We start from the raw sequence: 17099 nt of genomic DNA, 5'->3' as shown, positions 1-17099 counted from the left end.
CTGTGGAAGCTATTTCGTTGATGATTTTTGAGTCAGCAACGGCTCAGTTTTTGTTTACTATTTCTGAATCAAAAGGGGTTGTGTGCTCTAACGAATCCAGGCATCACCTGTGGAAGGTGTTTCGTTGATGATTTCTGAGTCGGCACCGACTCCGTTTTTATTAACCTTTTTTGAGTCAATAGGAGTTGCGAGCGCTTCTGAATCCACATGTCACCTTTGGAAGCTGTTACGGTTATGATTTCTGTGTCTAAAGCGACTCAGTTTTTGTTGACTATTTCTGAGTCAACAGGGGCTGCGGGCGCTAACGAATCCACGCGTCACCTTTGGAATCGGTTTCGGTGATGATTTCAGAATCAACAGTGGCTTAGTTTTCATTTACTATTTCTAAGTTTATAGAGGCTGGGCGTGCTGATGAATCCACATGTCACCTTTGGAAGTTGTTTCGTTGAGTTTTTCTGAGTCAACATGGGCTGCGAGCGCTTCCGAATCCACGGGTCACCTTTGGAAGATATTTCGATGATGATTTCTGAGTCGGCAGCGGCTCAGTCTTTGTTTACTATTTCTGAATCAAAAGGGGATGTGTGCTCTCACAAATCGAGGCGTCACCTGTGGAAGGTGTTTCGTTAAAGATTTCAGAGTCGACACCAACTTCGTTTTTGTTGACATTTTCTGAGTCACCAGGGGCTGCGAGTGCTTCTGAATGCACATGTCACCTGTGGAAGCAGTTTCATTAACGTTTTTTAAGTCGGCAGCGGCTCAGTTTGTGTTGACTATTTCTGAATCAAAAGGGGCTCTGTGCTCTCACGAATCCAGGCGCCACCTGTGGAAGGTGTTTCGTTAACGATTTTTGAGTTGGCATGAACTTACTTTTCATTGACCTTTCCTAAGTCAACAGGGGCTGGAGGAACTAACGAATCCACGCTTCACCTTTGGAATTGGTTTCTTTGATGATTTCGGAGACATTAGTGGCTCAATTTTCATTGATTGTTTCTAAGTCAACAGTGGTTTTGCGCTCTGACAAATCCACAAGTCACTTTTGATAGTTGTTTCGTTGACAATTTCCCAGTCAGCACCAACTTCATTTTCACTGATGTTTTGTGAGTCAACAGGGGTTGCAAGGGCTTTTGAATCCACGGGTCACCTTTGAAAGGTGTTTCGGTGATGATTTCTGAGTCGGCAGCGCCTCAGTTTTTGTTGACTACTTCTAAGTCAACAGGGTTGTGGGCGCTGTCGAATCCACGCGTCACCTTTGGAATCGGTTTTGTTGATGATTTTGAAGACGGTAGTGGCTAAGTTTTTCTAAGTCAATAGGGGCAGAACGCGCTGACGAATCCGGGCGTCACCTTTGGAAGTTGTTTCGTTTACGATTTCCCAGTCGGCACCGACTTAGTTTTCGTTGACGTTTTGTGAGTAAATAGGGGCTGCAAGCACTGATGAATCCACGCGTCACCTGTGAAAGCGGTTTTGTTGATGATTTTTGAGTCGGTAGTGGCTTAGTTTTTGTTTACTATTTCTGAATCAAAAGGGGATGTGTGCTCTCACAAATCCAGGCGTCACCTATGGAAGGTGTTTCGTTAAAGATTTCTAAGTCGGCACCGACTCCATTATTTTTTACCTTTTTTGAGTCAACAGGGGCTGCAAGCATTTCCGAGTCCATGCATCACCTTCGGAAGCTGTTTCAGTGATGATTTTTGAGTTTGCAGCGGCTAAGTTTTCATTGACTGTTACTTAGTCAACAGGGGTTGGGTGTGCTAATGAATCCACGCGTCACCTTTGGAGATTGTTTCATTGACTTTTTTTGAGTCAATAGGGGCTGCGAGCTCCTCCGAATCCACGTGTCACATTTGAAAAGTGTTTCGGTGATGATTTCCCAGTTGGTACCGACTCCATTTTTGTTGAGTTTTTCTTAGTGAAAAGGAGCTGTGAGCTCTTCCAAATCCACGCGTCATGATTAGTACTTAAAAGTGTATTTTTATCAAGGTTTTATATCATCATTTTGCACTTGAAGTATCAATAACTCCTTAACTAAAGCATGTTTTATAATTTATGATACCTTTAATTTATGGTAAATGTTCATCTTAAATGCAGGCCTATCACATAAATGAAAGAATTGATTGATGAGTTGAAATACTGAAATTGAAAGGACAAAGAGATGGCCAAACATAGAAAAGAGATGCTAGTGCAGTCCAAACTGGAGCACTGTTCGGTAATTGGATCATATCTGGAGTTGTAGATCTTAGATTTAGGTCCATTTTATATGGATGGAAAGATAAGACATAGGCCTACAACTTTCATGGAGCCTAAGATTTAAAAAGGCCGCTTTCAAGTCCAAATTATAGCAACAACGGAGAAGTCTGAATCTGTCCTGCAGCCTGGACACTGTTTAGTGTTCAGCCCATATCTCGAGTTCTAGAAGTCCAAATGACCTCATCCTTTTTTTCCTGGAAAGCTGAGACAATTTCCTAGAACATTCATGGGAGAATATATTCAAATTCTGATTTTATCAATGACGTTTTTGGCAGACAAGAAGGTAAGAATTGTCACCAAGTCAAGATGTGGCCACCCACTCATCAATTAGTTAACAAATCAATAGTTCCAAATTTTAGCCTATAAAAGGAGTCATTTGTCATGTATTTAAGTATCTTGGTGTTCAGATCAAGATCATGCTCTTGCTCTCTCTTTTGTAATACTTAAGTTTTGTTTATATTAATCTCTTGTTTATGCATTTCATTTCCTTTTCTTTACTTAGTTAACTTCTTTCTCATTTATGTTCTTATCTTGTTTATTTATGTTTCTTTCTTTCATTATGTTTAGCTAAGTTAATTATGTCAAGGTGGAAAGGGTACACTAATGGTGTAAGAATAAGTATAATATAATCTTAACATGGACCTTAATGTTGGTTATCTTGTTCACTTTTAATACATTGCTTGTTAAATGGTTAATCTAGATTTATGTCGTATAACACTTGGTACAACAAATATTTGGCACTTTCATAGCCCATACTGTATGGTATAACCGACACCTGAGCTATATGAAAGGAACTTGATTTGTTGTTAACATAAGTTATAATCATAAATGTCTGACAACATTTACAAGTATTTGCATTATTCGAATAAGATAACTAATGTAATCATGTTAACAATTTATAATCTGATTGGAACCTCCTTTGTGTGTGGTTTTCAATTGAATAATAAGAGTTTATACTATACTTGTTTGAAATACCATTAATGGATCCTCTAACCTTGACATTTGTTGTTATTATTGTTTAATCTTTACATTAATCTTCCATCTCAAAGTTCTCATCAACTTCTTCTTCTTCATCTTTATTATTATTATTATTATTATTATTATTATTATTATTATTATTGTTGTTGTTGTTGTTGTTGTTGTTGTTGTTGTTGTTATTTATAATTTATACAATTAACCTCCCTGTGGTTCGACCCCAGTCTTGCCAGGTTATTTATTATTTCGACACTCCTGCACTTGGAAGAAGACATCAATCTTTTGGTCGTGTCAAGTTTTTGGCGCCGTTGCCGGGGAGGTAAATTCTTGTATAAATTATAGTATTTATTTTATTTTCTCTTTTTACTTTTCTTGTATCTAACTTTGTTTATTTTTTGTTTTGTTTTCTTCTTCTTTTTTATTCTCTTTTTACACGTGCATGAGAGTCTGGTCACATACATTAAGTGGTAGACTTTGTAAGGTATCCTCATCATTTTCAGAAAATATGGCCGAAGAAGATAACTAATCGCTTCATAATGAGAATATTCGAGTTAGAACACTTAGAAACCACATGAATCCCACAAGAACAAATGCACCCTCATGCATAGTTTTTCCCCCTGATGCATCTTATTTTAATTTTCAGCCAAGCATTATTCAACTTTTACCTTCTTTTCATGGCTTAGATTTAGAAAATTCATACTTGCATTTAAGGGAATTTGAGGAGATCTATAACACCTATAATGACTCAAATTGTAGCATGAACACCATTAGATTAAAGCTTTTTCCTTTTTCATTAAAAGATAAAGCTAAAAATGGCTACAAAATTTGAGACCTGGATCCATTCGTACTTGGGATAAAATGCAACAACAATTTTTAAAGAAGCTTTTTCCATCTCACAGAACAAACTCTTTCAAAAGATAAATAATCACTTTCACTCAAAAACTAGGAGAAACATTTTACCAATGTTGGGATAGGTATCGAGACTTGCTTAATACTTGCTCTCATCATGGTTTTGAAACATGGAGATTGGTTTCACATTTTTATGAAGGGTTAACTCCTAGAGATAGGCAAATGGTTGAATTGATGTGCAATGGAACTTTTGAGGATAAAGACCCTAATGAAGCAATGGAATACCTAGACTTGCTAGCTGAAAATGCGCAAAATTAGGACACTACAGGAACTTATGAAGCACCAATTAAAACCCAACCTCATACATCTAGTGGAGGTATGTACAACCTTAGAGAAGATCATGACCTCCGCATCTTTAACTAAAAAAGTCGAGGCACTAGAATTCAAAAAGATTGGTCAACTAAAATCTGTTCAAAACATTGTGTGTCAAATCTGTGAAACCAATGACTGTCCAACTTTGCCCTATTTCATAATGTTTAGCTATGTTTATTATGTCAAGGTGAAAAGGTTTCACTAATGGTGTTAGAATAGGTATAATATAAACTCAACATGGACTTCAATGTTTATATCCAAGAAAGTTTGTTATTAACATGTCATATCTTTTTATCTTACTAATTTTTAATACCTTGCTTTTTAAATGATTAATCTAGATTTGTGTTGTACAACCCTTGGTACAACAAATACTTGGCACTTTCATAGCCTATATGGTATAACCGACACTTATGCTATAAAAGGAACTTGATTAGTTGTTAACATAAGCTAACATCATGAATTCCTGACAATATTTAAAAGTATGATGTTACTAAAATAAGATAATTAATATGATCATGTTAAAAATTTAAAATGAACGATAAATCATCTGATTGGAACCCCCTTTGTGTGTGGTTTCCAGTTGATTAATAAAAAGAGTTTATACTATACTTATTTCTAATACTATTAGTGGATCCTCTAACCTTGACAATTGCTTTTATCTTTGATTAATACTCACATCAATATCACATCTCAAAAGTTCTCTTCAACTCCTTTTCATTTGTTGTTTATAATTTTATATAGTTCACCTCCCTGTGGTTCGACCCCGGTCTTGTCAGGTTATTTATTACTTTAACACTCCTGCACTTGGAATAAGACATCAATCTTTTGATCGTGTCGACTATTTCTGAGTCAACAGGGGCTGTGAGCGCTAACAAATCCATGCATTAGCTCTGGAATAGTTTCGGTGATGATTTATGAGTCTGCAGTGACTCAGTTTTCCTTGACTATTTCTAAGACAACGGGGGCTGTGTGCGCTGACAAATCAATGAGTCACCTGTAGAAGCAGTTTTAGTGACTATATCTGAGGCGGTAGCAACTCGGTTTTCCTTGACAGTTTTTGAGTCAACAAGGGCTGTGACTGATGACGAATCAATGCATCAGCTCTAGAAGTAGTTTCAATGATGATTTCTGCGTCGGTATCTACTCAGTTTTCCTTGACTATTTATGAGTCAACATGGGCCTTGTGCGCTGACGAATCCATGCATCACCTGTGGATGCAGTTTCTCTGACATTTTCTGAGTCAGCAACGACTCCGTTTTCCTTGACTATTTCTGACTCAACAGGGGCTGTGTGCGCTGACGAATCAATGTGTCACATGTGGAAGCAATTTCGGTGACTATTTCTGAGTCGACATCGACTCTGTTTTCCTTGACTATTTCTGAGTCAGCATGGGCAGTGTGCAATGACGAATCCATGCGTCAGCTCTAGAACCAGTTTCGGTATTGATTTCTGAGTCGGTAGCGAAGCAGTTTTCATAGACTATTTCTAAGCCAACGGGGGCTATGTGCGCTAACGAATCCATGCGTCATCTCTAAAAGCAGTTTCGGTGATGATTTTTGAGTCAGCAACGACTCAGTTTTCCTTGACTCTTTCTATGTCAACCGATGTGTGGGCAGACAAATCCATGCGTCAGTTATGGAAGTTGTTTGGTTGATGATTTTTGCGTCAGCATAGACTCAGTTTTCCTTGTCTATTTCTGAGTCAATAGAGGTTATGTGCACTAACGAATGCATGAGTCAGCTGTGGAAGTAGTTTCGGTGATAATTTCTGAATGGGCAGCGACATAGATTACCTTGACAATTTCTAAGTCAACAATGGTTGTGTGCGCTGACGAATCCATGCGTCACTTGTGGAAGTTGTTTCGTTCATGATTGTTAAGTCGACAACGACTTAGTTATCCTTGACTATTTCAAAGTCAACAGTGGCTATATGCACTAACGAATCCATGTGTCAACTGTGGAAGCAATTTTGTTGAGCATGTTTTAGTTGGCAGCGACTCAGTTTTCCTCGTCTATTTCTACGTTAACAGGGGATGTCTGCGCTTACAAATTCATGCGTCACTTGTGGAAGCTATTCCATTGACGATTTCTGAGTCGGCAGTGACATAGTTTTCTTATACTATTTTAGAGTCAATAGTGGTTGTGTGCGCTGTCGAATCCTTGCGTCAGCTGCCGAAGTAGTTTCATTGATGATTTCTGCGTCGGCATCTACTCAGTTTTCCTTGATTATTTCTGAGTCAACAGGGGCCTTATGCGCTGACAAATCCATGCATCACCTATGGATGCAGTTTCTATGACAATTTCTGAGTCGGCAGCGATTCTGTTTTCCTTGACTATTTCTGAGTCAACAAGGGCTGTGTGCACTTACAAATTCATGTGTCACGTGTGGAAGCTGTTTCGTTGATGATTTCTGAGTCGGCAGCGACACAGTTTTCCTTTACTATTTCAGAGTCAACAGTGGCAGTGTGCACTGACGAACCCATGCGTTAGCTGGGGACGCAGATTCTTGGATGATTTCTAAGTCAACAACAACTCAGTTTTCTTTTAATATTCCTAAGTTAACAGTGGTTGTGTGCGCTGATGAATCCATGTGTCACCTGTGGAAGCAATTTCGTTGACGATTTCTGAGTCGGCAGTGACTCAATTTTCCTTGATGATTTCTGAGTGAACAGGGGCTGTGTGCGTTGATGAATTTATGCGTCACTTATGGAAGCAATTTCATTTACTATTTTTTAGTCGGCAGTGACTCAGTTTTCCTTCACTATTTCTGAGTCAATAAGGGATGTATGCGCTAAAGAATTCATGTGTCACCTATGGAAGCAGTTTCATTGACCATTTTTGCGTCAACAGGGGCTGTGTGTGCTTACAAATTTAGATGTCACCTGTGGAAGCTGTTTCATTGATGATTTCTGAGTCGACAGCGACCCAATTTTCCTTGATGATTTCTAAGTGAACAGGGGTTGTGTGCATTGACGAATTCATGCATTACCTATGGAAATAGTTTCATTAACCATTTTTTAGTCGGCAACGACTTAGTTTTCCTTGACTATTTCTGAGTCAATAGGGGCTGTTTGCGCTAACAAATTCATGTGTCACCTATGAAATTTGTTTTATTAACCCTTTTTTTAATCGGCAACGACTCAGTTTTCCTCGTTTATTTTTGCGTCAACAGGAGTTGTCTACGCTTACAAATTCATGCATCACCTATGGAAGTTGTTTCATTAACGATTTCTGAGTCGGCAGCGACACAATTTTCCTTTACTATTTCAGAGTCAACAGTGGTTGTAGGCGTTGACAAATTCATGTGTCAACTGTGGAAGCAGTTTCAATGACCATTTTTTGAGTCAACAAGAACTCTATGTGCTGACTAAATTTGCTAGGTATATAAGTGATTTGAACTTGGTGATTTATATATATGATTTAAATTTAATAGTCTATGTGATCAGTATGAATAAAATGTTGTGATGACATTGATTAGTTATTCGAGATGACATTGATTAGTTATTCGAGTTTGGATAGTTAATGATATCAATGGGGTTTCATTGGTGCCGACATTCCTTAATTGAATAGTCAATCCCGGGTAATTGGATGACTAATGATGTTAGTAAAGATTACTAACATCAGCATGGTTACTCCCAGTTAAGGGAGAAAGATAAATTAATTTACTATTCCGGATCAGAAATAATTAATGATATCAATGGGTCGCATTAGTATCGGTAACATTTCTGGTGTGATTAGCTACTCCGGGTAAGGAAGCTAATAATATCAAGGGTTCTTGACATCTGTAACTTAGATGGTAAACCAGATATGGATAAGAAATGATTAACTATTCTGGGTTAGGAATAGTTAATAATATCAATTGATTGTATTGATATCAGTACTTGAATGGAATTGATTAGTCTAACCCTGTAATGAGTGACTAATGATACTAATGAGATTCATTAGTATCGGCAATTAACTTCTAGAGAATGGGATGAGAAGTGTTAATTAGTTATTTTGAATGAACAGGATAAGCTAATGATATTGAGAGAAGAACATCTTGGTATCAAATGAGGATTGATCCATAAAGAGATAGCGTTCAAAATCATTTTAGTCGTATTATGATTTCTAAGATGAAATTATTCTCAGTAATTGATTAGAATATTATATGGAAAATGCATATTGTAAAGAAATCTATGTCTAAATTTTATATGTCAAAAGAAATGCTATGAAAATTATTACCTATCATTATTATTATTATTGTTATTACCTTTTTATATTTATATGTAAATGTTATTTGTTATTTTCAAGTCCATCAAGGTCACATCAGGAGTGATCTTAGTTTAGCTATCTTTTGCTATGTAATTATGTTGTAATTCAAGACACTTATCTCCTAAACTTAAAATATAGTATTGACCCGTAAATTCAGATGTATGACTTTGATCTAATGATGTAATTCTAAGTACATATTTTAACCATGCATGTTTTATAGTTGAAATTGGATCCTTCACGTGAATTTCATTATATGATATTATTATGCATGATATATGTAGTAATTGAATTATGCATTGTTTTCTTTTGTGAACTTGAATTTTGTAATATTATTGAATAAGATGTGTTGTGTTGATGATGATGATGATGATGATGATGATGAGTTTGGTTGAGATCCATAATGATTGGATAGAGTTGTGAAATGATATAAGAAGTGTAAATCTGGTATCGTTGGTAACTTGAGACCTCTTGCTATATAGAAAACTCCACCGAATTTTCAGTAGAAATTTCAATGGATTTAAAAAATAATTTCTAAAATTTCCAGTTACTTGTTGTGTGTTATCTCAGAAATTAGGACTATTACAAGAAATTTCGGTAGAGTACATGTTAATTTTAAAGAATTAACATTCATCTTGAAAAAGGAACATGTTAAAAAAAATCCCCTCAATTTTCTTTGAATTTATTGTTTTTAAAGTGTCCTAGATATTAGGGTTGTTAGAATCTCTTTTTAAATTAACTTTGAAAACAATATTTCAAAAATACTCATGTTAATGTAAGCTTTAATTTTGCTATTTTTCATATGCCTCTTTCTTTTCTTCCAAAAACTCTTTAGCAGCATAATATCATTTCTTTCTCTACTTAGCATAAATTCTTGTAAAGATATTTTTGTTCTTCATCAGGCATATTATTAATCTTTCTTTTCATATTTTTTTTTATTTTGTTTTTGTTTTTGTTTATGCAAGAGTTATTTATTTCAATTTTTCTTTTGTTTAGCTCAACCAATTATGCGTGGATGATGAGTTTTTTTCTTTTATAATATGCATGGATGATGGTTGATTAATGTGTGAATTGGTATAAATTAAAAATTAGTAGAGATTGAAAAGTAGTATTTAAAATTATAACTAAGAGTTGTGGTATCTTTTTGAATTATTAATATTATTAAAATTATATTAATCATTAACTTTTCTATTTGGTAATGAGATTTTAATTGATATTTATTTGACTTAAGTTTGATTTGAGTAAAATATAAGAATTTTTATTAGAATATTTCTAGAATATTTTTTCACAACATTTCATGAAAAAATTTTGATTGAAAAGTTATTTTTAATAAAATTTATTTTTAGAATTGTTTTCAATTAATATGAAATATGTCTATTTATATTTTCTTTAAAATAATTATATTTTATCTCATTTTAAATAAATATAAGAGTTCTTGTAAAATAAATAGATTTTTTTAATAGAAATAATTTCTAAATTAAGAGCAACAATATTAATATTATTAATTCAATTCATTTCCACATGTATTTTAAATAGTATAATTAAATTTAATTATATAATTTTATATTTAATTTTAAACCTAAGAATTTAATAGAATATCAACTAAACTTAAATAACTGAATTCAATTTAGGATATGATTTGATTTTAAAATATGTGCAAGTGACATGGAATAAATTTCGGTAAATGGTATCGCAAGGTTGGAACTCTACGCCAGTTAACGTAGACGGGGTAAGTATTTTACACTTGGTGTATTGTTTTAAGAAGAAGAAGAAGAAAAGCCAAAAAGCATTGCGCACGGCTGGCTATTTCCTTGCTGCTAGTTTCTTTCCCTGTGTATAACTCTCTCTCCATATACAGACAGCCACAGCCAGGCAGCCCCTCGTTTCATTTCAAATATAAGTATAAAAGGAGCAGACAGTTGAAAATCTCCTCTCTCTTATCCTTTTCCTATTTACACACACACTCACACAAAACAGTAAAAGTAAAAGCCAGATCACAATCATTCTTTTTCCTTTCATTGCATGTATTTTCAATCGTGGGTGATGGGTGTATTTATAAAATCTTGATTCTTTTTGGTGGTGAATCGTGAAGAAAGATGAGGAGGCGACCGGCAGAGTACCGGCGCCCAGTTAGAAGGAGGTTATCGCAGTGGATCTTGGCGCTTCTCGGGATGTTCGTGATTGCAGGATTGGTATTGTTTGTGTTTCACCACAATCACCATGAAGATCAGGTCAAGCAGCCAATGATGGTAAGATTTACTTCCATAATAAGAATCCCTTTTTCTTTACCCCTTCCATATGTCTATTTGATCTTGTATGTTTCTATCAGTTTGATTTTTAATTGTGTTTCGTTTTGATAAATTCAGTCGTTTTTGTCGACACCCCATGGATCCAGAAGCTTTAATAACTGTAACTGATTGATAAAATTGTTGTTTCAATCATATCGAACTTTGAATAATGTGATTCAGTGTGAGTTACAATTACTAAATGGATTCATTGACTGCCCCTAACTATTATTATTATTAATATTTGTGTTAAATGACTTTTGTAGGGATAAAATGAGTCTTTCTGTTGTTATTATTAATTAGTAAACTTTCAGTGTTTTGATGCAAGAGTTCTGTTAAAAAAATGATATGGATTAATTTCAGAACTCATATGTAGGCTACCGTTAGCTGCATAATGGTGGTGAAATTTTATGCCATTTCTACTCAAAATGATGATTATTTTTTCAGACATAGATGTTCTCATCATTTCTGTGGTTTGCACTTTACTCAGAAGTTAGAGACCAAGACGAGTGGCACACAGTACGCTCATGAGCTTATAATGTGATTTTCATTCCCGCTGCTCAGTAGGTCTATTTGTCATACACTTAACTGGATCTTGGTGGCTGTTGCCAAGTATATAGCTGGTTTTACTTCTATAGAATTTTGGAGTGTTGCGTTGAGGTGTTCTGATGGTAGTTAACAGGTGCTTAACAGTCTTATTTAGGAAAACATGAAGCAGCCATGTGTTTGGTATTTTCCAAATAGAAAGGGGTGAGGATCTCATGCAAACTTCTTGGATAATAATGTTCACAAACCTTTGTATTCCTTTGCAAAAGGATGTGGACCCTTGTAGTTTACTGTTTCTAATAATCACATTCTGCTGTTTAGAGATTCTTATGGTAGATTGAAGATAATTGGAGTAAACATAGATTATTACATTACTTGGTTTACCTACTTTTCCTAACAAGCGTTACCAAAAACTTATTTGTCTATCATAGCTCCTGTATCCTGCTGTTAGGTTTCAAATTAACTGTTGCAAAGTTTTTGGAAAATTTTACACTTTTCCTGTAGAAGTATGTGCTGATAGAAGAAGCAATTTTCTTTTGCATTTTTCATATCAGCTACAGATGCTTCTCATATAATAATGTCAAGGTTGTTGTCAGGGAGTAAAGAAACAACTAAAATTCATTTATATATTTGATGAATTTAGACATGCCATCTTGCCATATCTACTACTGTGATAACAATTGTTTCACTAAAAGTGGTTCTATATGCTCTCTTGTTTGAGAACCTGCTTATATCATAAATGACCTTCTTGCTATGTGGTGACAACACTACAATTAAGCATTTTGTAACAAAGTGGTTTTTGGGGAAATAACATATTAATCTCACACAACGAGCTAAAATCTGTTATTGGGAACCAGCGATAGGGGGTCTTTTTCCAACAGAAGTTCTTCAACCATTACACAGGGATCAACATGAAAGGCTCATGGACGCTTAATCGTAATTTTCTTATAAACCCAGCTCATTAAAGATGGAGTCCATGGAAATTGCCTTTTTTTAATCTTTTCTTGTTGATTAATAAATTAGATGACTGGGTGAGTTATGCTGAGAGTTTCAAGACAACATGTGGCATTGGTTCTTTATCCCTTTTCTTTTGTGCCCTCAAATCTGAGCATTTCCACTACACTTTGTTGCACAACTGAAGCTAACGGTATCTTTTTTCCCCTAAATTGCTTTATGATTATCATGCTATGCAAGTAATCTAGTCCTGGATCTTTTCATTTCCTTTTCCTCACATACTGAAGAATACTGTAAATGGTGGAAATGTCTTTCTGATACTTTAAATGCTGGAAGTAGATGCCCCAGGGCTTAAATTTCAATGATTAAACGCTTCAACTTTTAGTTTTGTGCCCTTTCATCTTGAAGTCCTGCACTTTACTAAGTAAAGCCTTTTTTTCCCTTCATCATGCCATGGGGACCAGATGTTATGAGAAGAGTCATTAGTCAATTGATTATTTTAAAATCTTACTGCACATCCATAGGTTTTATAGAGAGTGCTGCCAGATAATTCTTTTGAGAATGATGGGCATATATTTTAATAGTTTCTGTTTTGGTAAACATGAATTGCCTGAAATCAAAAGAGGCTACAAATGTTATGTTTCTTAACAAGTCATGGAATTGCCTTATTTTCATTTTTGCTCCATCTTAGCGTAAGGTTGACCTTGGCCTAAACAGCTAATCCTGTAGTATTGAGAATATGTCTTTTAGGCATCTGATTAATCTGTGGGCATCAATTTATCACCTTATGACCAGAATTTGTTTTTTCTAAGGTGTTCATAATGTATTCTTTATTTTTGGATGGAAAACAGTGGTCTCTAAATGATCAATTATAGACAGATAAACAGAAGTTTGCAACAAAACGTAAATTGCAAACATTATCACAATACATTGACACTTCAAGTCATATGTCAGTAATCACAGGCATTGCTCTATTTAACATTTATCAACTTACTGAATATTGATGTTTCTTGTCCAGGGTGAAAATGCGACAAAAGAGCCTCTAAACCATGAGGGTTTAAATTTCACCAAGGAAATATTAAGTGCCAGTTCATTTTCACGACAGCTGGCAGAACAAATGACACTTGCCAAGGCTTATGTCATTATAGCAAAGGAGCACAATAATCTTCATCTTGCTTGGGAACTGAGTAATAAGATTAGGAGCTGCCAACTTTTGCTTTCTAAAGCTGCCAAGAGAGGGGAGTCCATAACAGTAGAAGAAGCTGAGCCGATAATCAGTAGCTTATCATATCTCATTTTCAAGGCACAAGACGCTCATTATGATATTTCAACCACCATGATGACAATGAAATCTCATATCCAAGCTCTAGAAGAGCGAACAAATGCAGCAACAGTTCAAAGCACACTCTTTGGTCAGTTGGTGGCTGAGGCTTTGCCCAAGAGTCTTCACTGCATGAAAGTAAAGCTCACAAATGACTGGCTTAAGCAGCTCCCCCTCCAAAACCATGTGGAGGAGAAGAGAAATTCCCCTCGAGTTATCGACAATAATCTCAACCATTTCTGCATATTTTCAGACAATGTGCTTGCCACTTCTGTGGTGGTCAACTCCACAATCTCCAATGCTGACCATCCAAAACAGCTTGTTTTCCACATAGTGACGAATGGAATTAGCTATGGATCCATGCAGGTTTGGTTTCTCACTAATGACTTCAAAGGGGCCACCGTAGAAGTGCAGAATATAGAGGAGTTTACCTGGTTGAATGCTTCTTATGCTCCTGTTATCAAACGGCTCCTTGATCAAGATTCAAGGGCCTACTACTTTGGGGCATATCAAGATATGAAGGTTGAGCCAAAACTGCGGAACCCTAAGCACATGTCTTTGCTCAATCACCTCCGGTTTTACATCCCTGAGGTCTATCCACTTTTGGAAAAGGTTGTCTTCCTTGATGATGATGTTGTTGTCCAGAAGGATCTGACCCGGCTGTTTTCTTTGGATTTGCATGGGAATGTCAATGGAGCTGTGGAAACCTGTCTTGAAGCATTTCATCGATATTACAAGTATATCAATTTCTCTAACCCAGTCATCAGCTCAAAATTCGACCCGCAGGCATGTGGTTGGGCATTTGGAATGAATGTTTTTGATTTGATTGCATGGAGGAAGGAAAATGTGACTGCGCGGTATCATTACTGGCAGGAACAGAATGGTAATCAGATGCTGTGGAAACTGGGAACACTCCCCCCTGCCCTTCTAGCATTTTATGGACTGACCGAGACGCTTGATCGGAGATGGCATGTGTTAGGATTGGGATATGACATGAACATTGATGACAGGCTGATTGACAGTGCTGCAGTTATTCACTTTAACGGGAACATGAAACCATGGTTGAAATTGGCCATTGGCAGATATAAGCCTCTTTGGGAAAGGTACATAAATCAGAGCCACCCGTATTACCAAGATTGTGTCATTAGTTGAAATCTGCTACTTTTTTATTATTGATATTTATGTGATCTTCGATGTTCTTAAACAGTTGACCTAGGATCGCATTGTTGTAGAGTCAGAAATAGAAAATTTTGGCTTTATTAGGAGCTTTACCCTTTGTTTTTTATATAATTTTTCTCTTTTAATATAGTTTCTTAAAAGAAAAGGAACGAGTTTTATACTAAACAAAATTAAATCTACTAGGGTAAGAACTGTGAAGGATTCAATTTTGGCTGATGGGGTTTCCTTTCCTCTTCTGCAAGCTGTAGAACTATGCTGACTTGTCTTAATAAATTCCTCGGCAATTCCTGTAATAAATTTTCAGCTCTTATGAATTATATTGTAATTGGATACAGACATTTGATATGCTGACTTGTCTTAATATACGCAACTATATGTGGATTCTGTATCAGAACTTGAGGGTCTGGTTTTCCCTTAGTAGTAAAGCTCCTCTAGACATGAAATGTTCACAGCAGCGTGTTTGATCTAACTGCAATGGTCCAGGATGATCAGACCTGCAAATTTCTTCCATGGGAAATTGGGCTGCTAAATCATTTAAATGTTTAAAATCTATCAGCTTCTGAGTGCCAGGCGAAGCTTCTCAGGAACCTTTGTCTTTGGCCCGATGAAAGGTAGTTTTCATCTTGCAGCTGATATAGGTATTGTTGCAACTTGCAAGTGAGAAGCAGTTGTGCACTTGGGAAGTTTCCATGTGATTCTTCGCGATAATCTTGAAGCAAACGAGAAAAACCAGAATATCTGGTTTAGTAGACAACACTCGTAATGCGACTGCACCAGGGGTTCATGTTGTGAGGAAACGTTGAAACCACCTCAAAGTGACCACCTTCACCATAGAACAAAGCACCATCACCGCTGCTAGTTAATTATGGTCTCACCTTATTCACCATACCAATTATAGATCGTAAACACAGCAACGATTCCTTTTTGGGTTTTACCTTTTCTCTTCACCAGCCTCAATCCTTCACATGATGACTTTGGTATAAAGACGAATGAATGCCAACAGGTGAGCCCCGTTAAACCATGTCTTTTTTTAGCCTGAACCTTTTCACATGAAAAATAGACCATTTTGGTTCACTAAAATAAAATCAAAGAATTGTTTTGAAAGTAAAAATGTAGCAAAATAATATTGGTTGAAAAGGTATTTTAAAAATAATATAGTTTAAATAAAACTAGTGATCCCTAATCAGGTTACATAACAAAATTGCAATTCAGAATCATGTGTTCAATTATTACAAAACCTAGCTTTTTCTTCTTCTTCCTCTGATAGTCGCCTTACATCTCTATAAAAAAAAAAAAAAAAGAGGAGTTTCTCCACCCCCAAATCATAAAAAACAATTTATTCTTCACCAAGAAACCAAAATCAGATCCCTTCCGTATCCATGCATCTTTGTAGTATTTTTTTAAAATAATAAAAGAAAAAACACTAGCCCAATCTCCCCCTTTAGTCTCCTCGCCATGACCACCACTCGAATTGCGCCATCAACAAATCAAGGTAAAAACACTATATTTCTCTTAATTTTATGGATTTCATTGTTAAATTGTGAGATTTTTAGTTTTGATTTATTATTGTTTGTGTGGTGTTTGATAACTGGGTATTTGGTTGGAATTAAGATAATTTAGAGTAATTAGATATGTTTTTATGCAATTGATGTGATTTATGGTATCAATTAGGTCAAAATAGATAAATTAAAGTTTGCAAATTAAAACAATTAGGGTTTGCATTGAATTTCAAGATAAATTATCGTAATTGGGGACTTTGTTTGAACTAAGATAATTTAGGTTTTAATAAATACAATTATGAAGGTTGAAATCATAGCAATTAGAGTTTGCGTTGAGTTTTGGGATAAATTACTATAATTAGGGATTTTGCTTGAATTCAGATAATTTAAATCTGAATTGATGCAACTAGATATGTTTTCATGCTATGAATGTTATGAATGTGGAAATCATAACAATTAGGGTTTGCATTGAGTTTTGAGATAAATTACTATAATCAAGAATTTTACTTGAATTGAGATAATTTAAGTTTTAATTGATGCAATTAGGTATGCTTTCATGCAATTGCTATTATGAAGGTCAAAATCATAGCAATTAGGGTTTGCATTGAATTTTGAGGTTTGAATG

At 35.5% G+C, this 17099-nt stretch overlaps 1 protein-coding gene across 1 annotated transcript; it reads left to right on the top strand.

Moving 5' to 3' along the window:
- The first annotated feature begins 10446 nt into the window (after positions 1-10446).
- Positions 10447-15320, top strand: LOC133678921 (hexosyltransferase GAUT11-like). Its single transcript, XM_062101439.1, has 2 exons — positions 10447-10939; positions 13494-15320. The coding sequence occupies exons 1-2, from the start codon at positions 10787-10789 to the stop codon at positions 14946-14948; spliced, it is 1608 nt and encodes a 535-aa protein (XP_061957423.1). The 5' UTR covers positions 10447-10786; the 3' UTR covers positions 14949-15320.
- Positions 15321-17099: the final 1779 nt, after the last annotated feature.

Source organism: Populus nigra, chromosome 18 (genome assembly GCF_951802175.1).
Source record: "Populus nigra chromosome 18, ddPopNigr1.1, whole genome shotgun sequence".
Taxonomy (NCBI): Eukaryota; Viridiplantae; Streptophyta; class Magnoliopsida; order Malpighiales; family Salicaceae; genus Populus; species Populus nigra.
The sequence above is the reverse complement of the archived record's forward strand: the minus strand, read 5'-3'. Positions and strand labels throughout refer to the sequence as shown.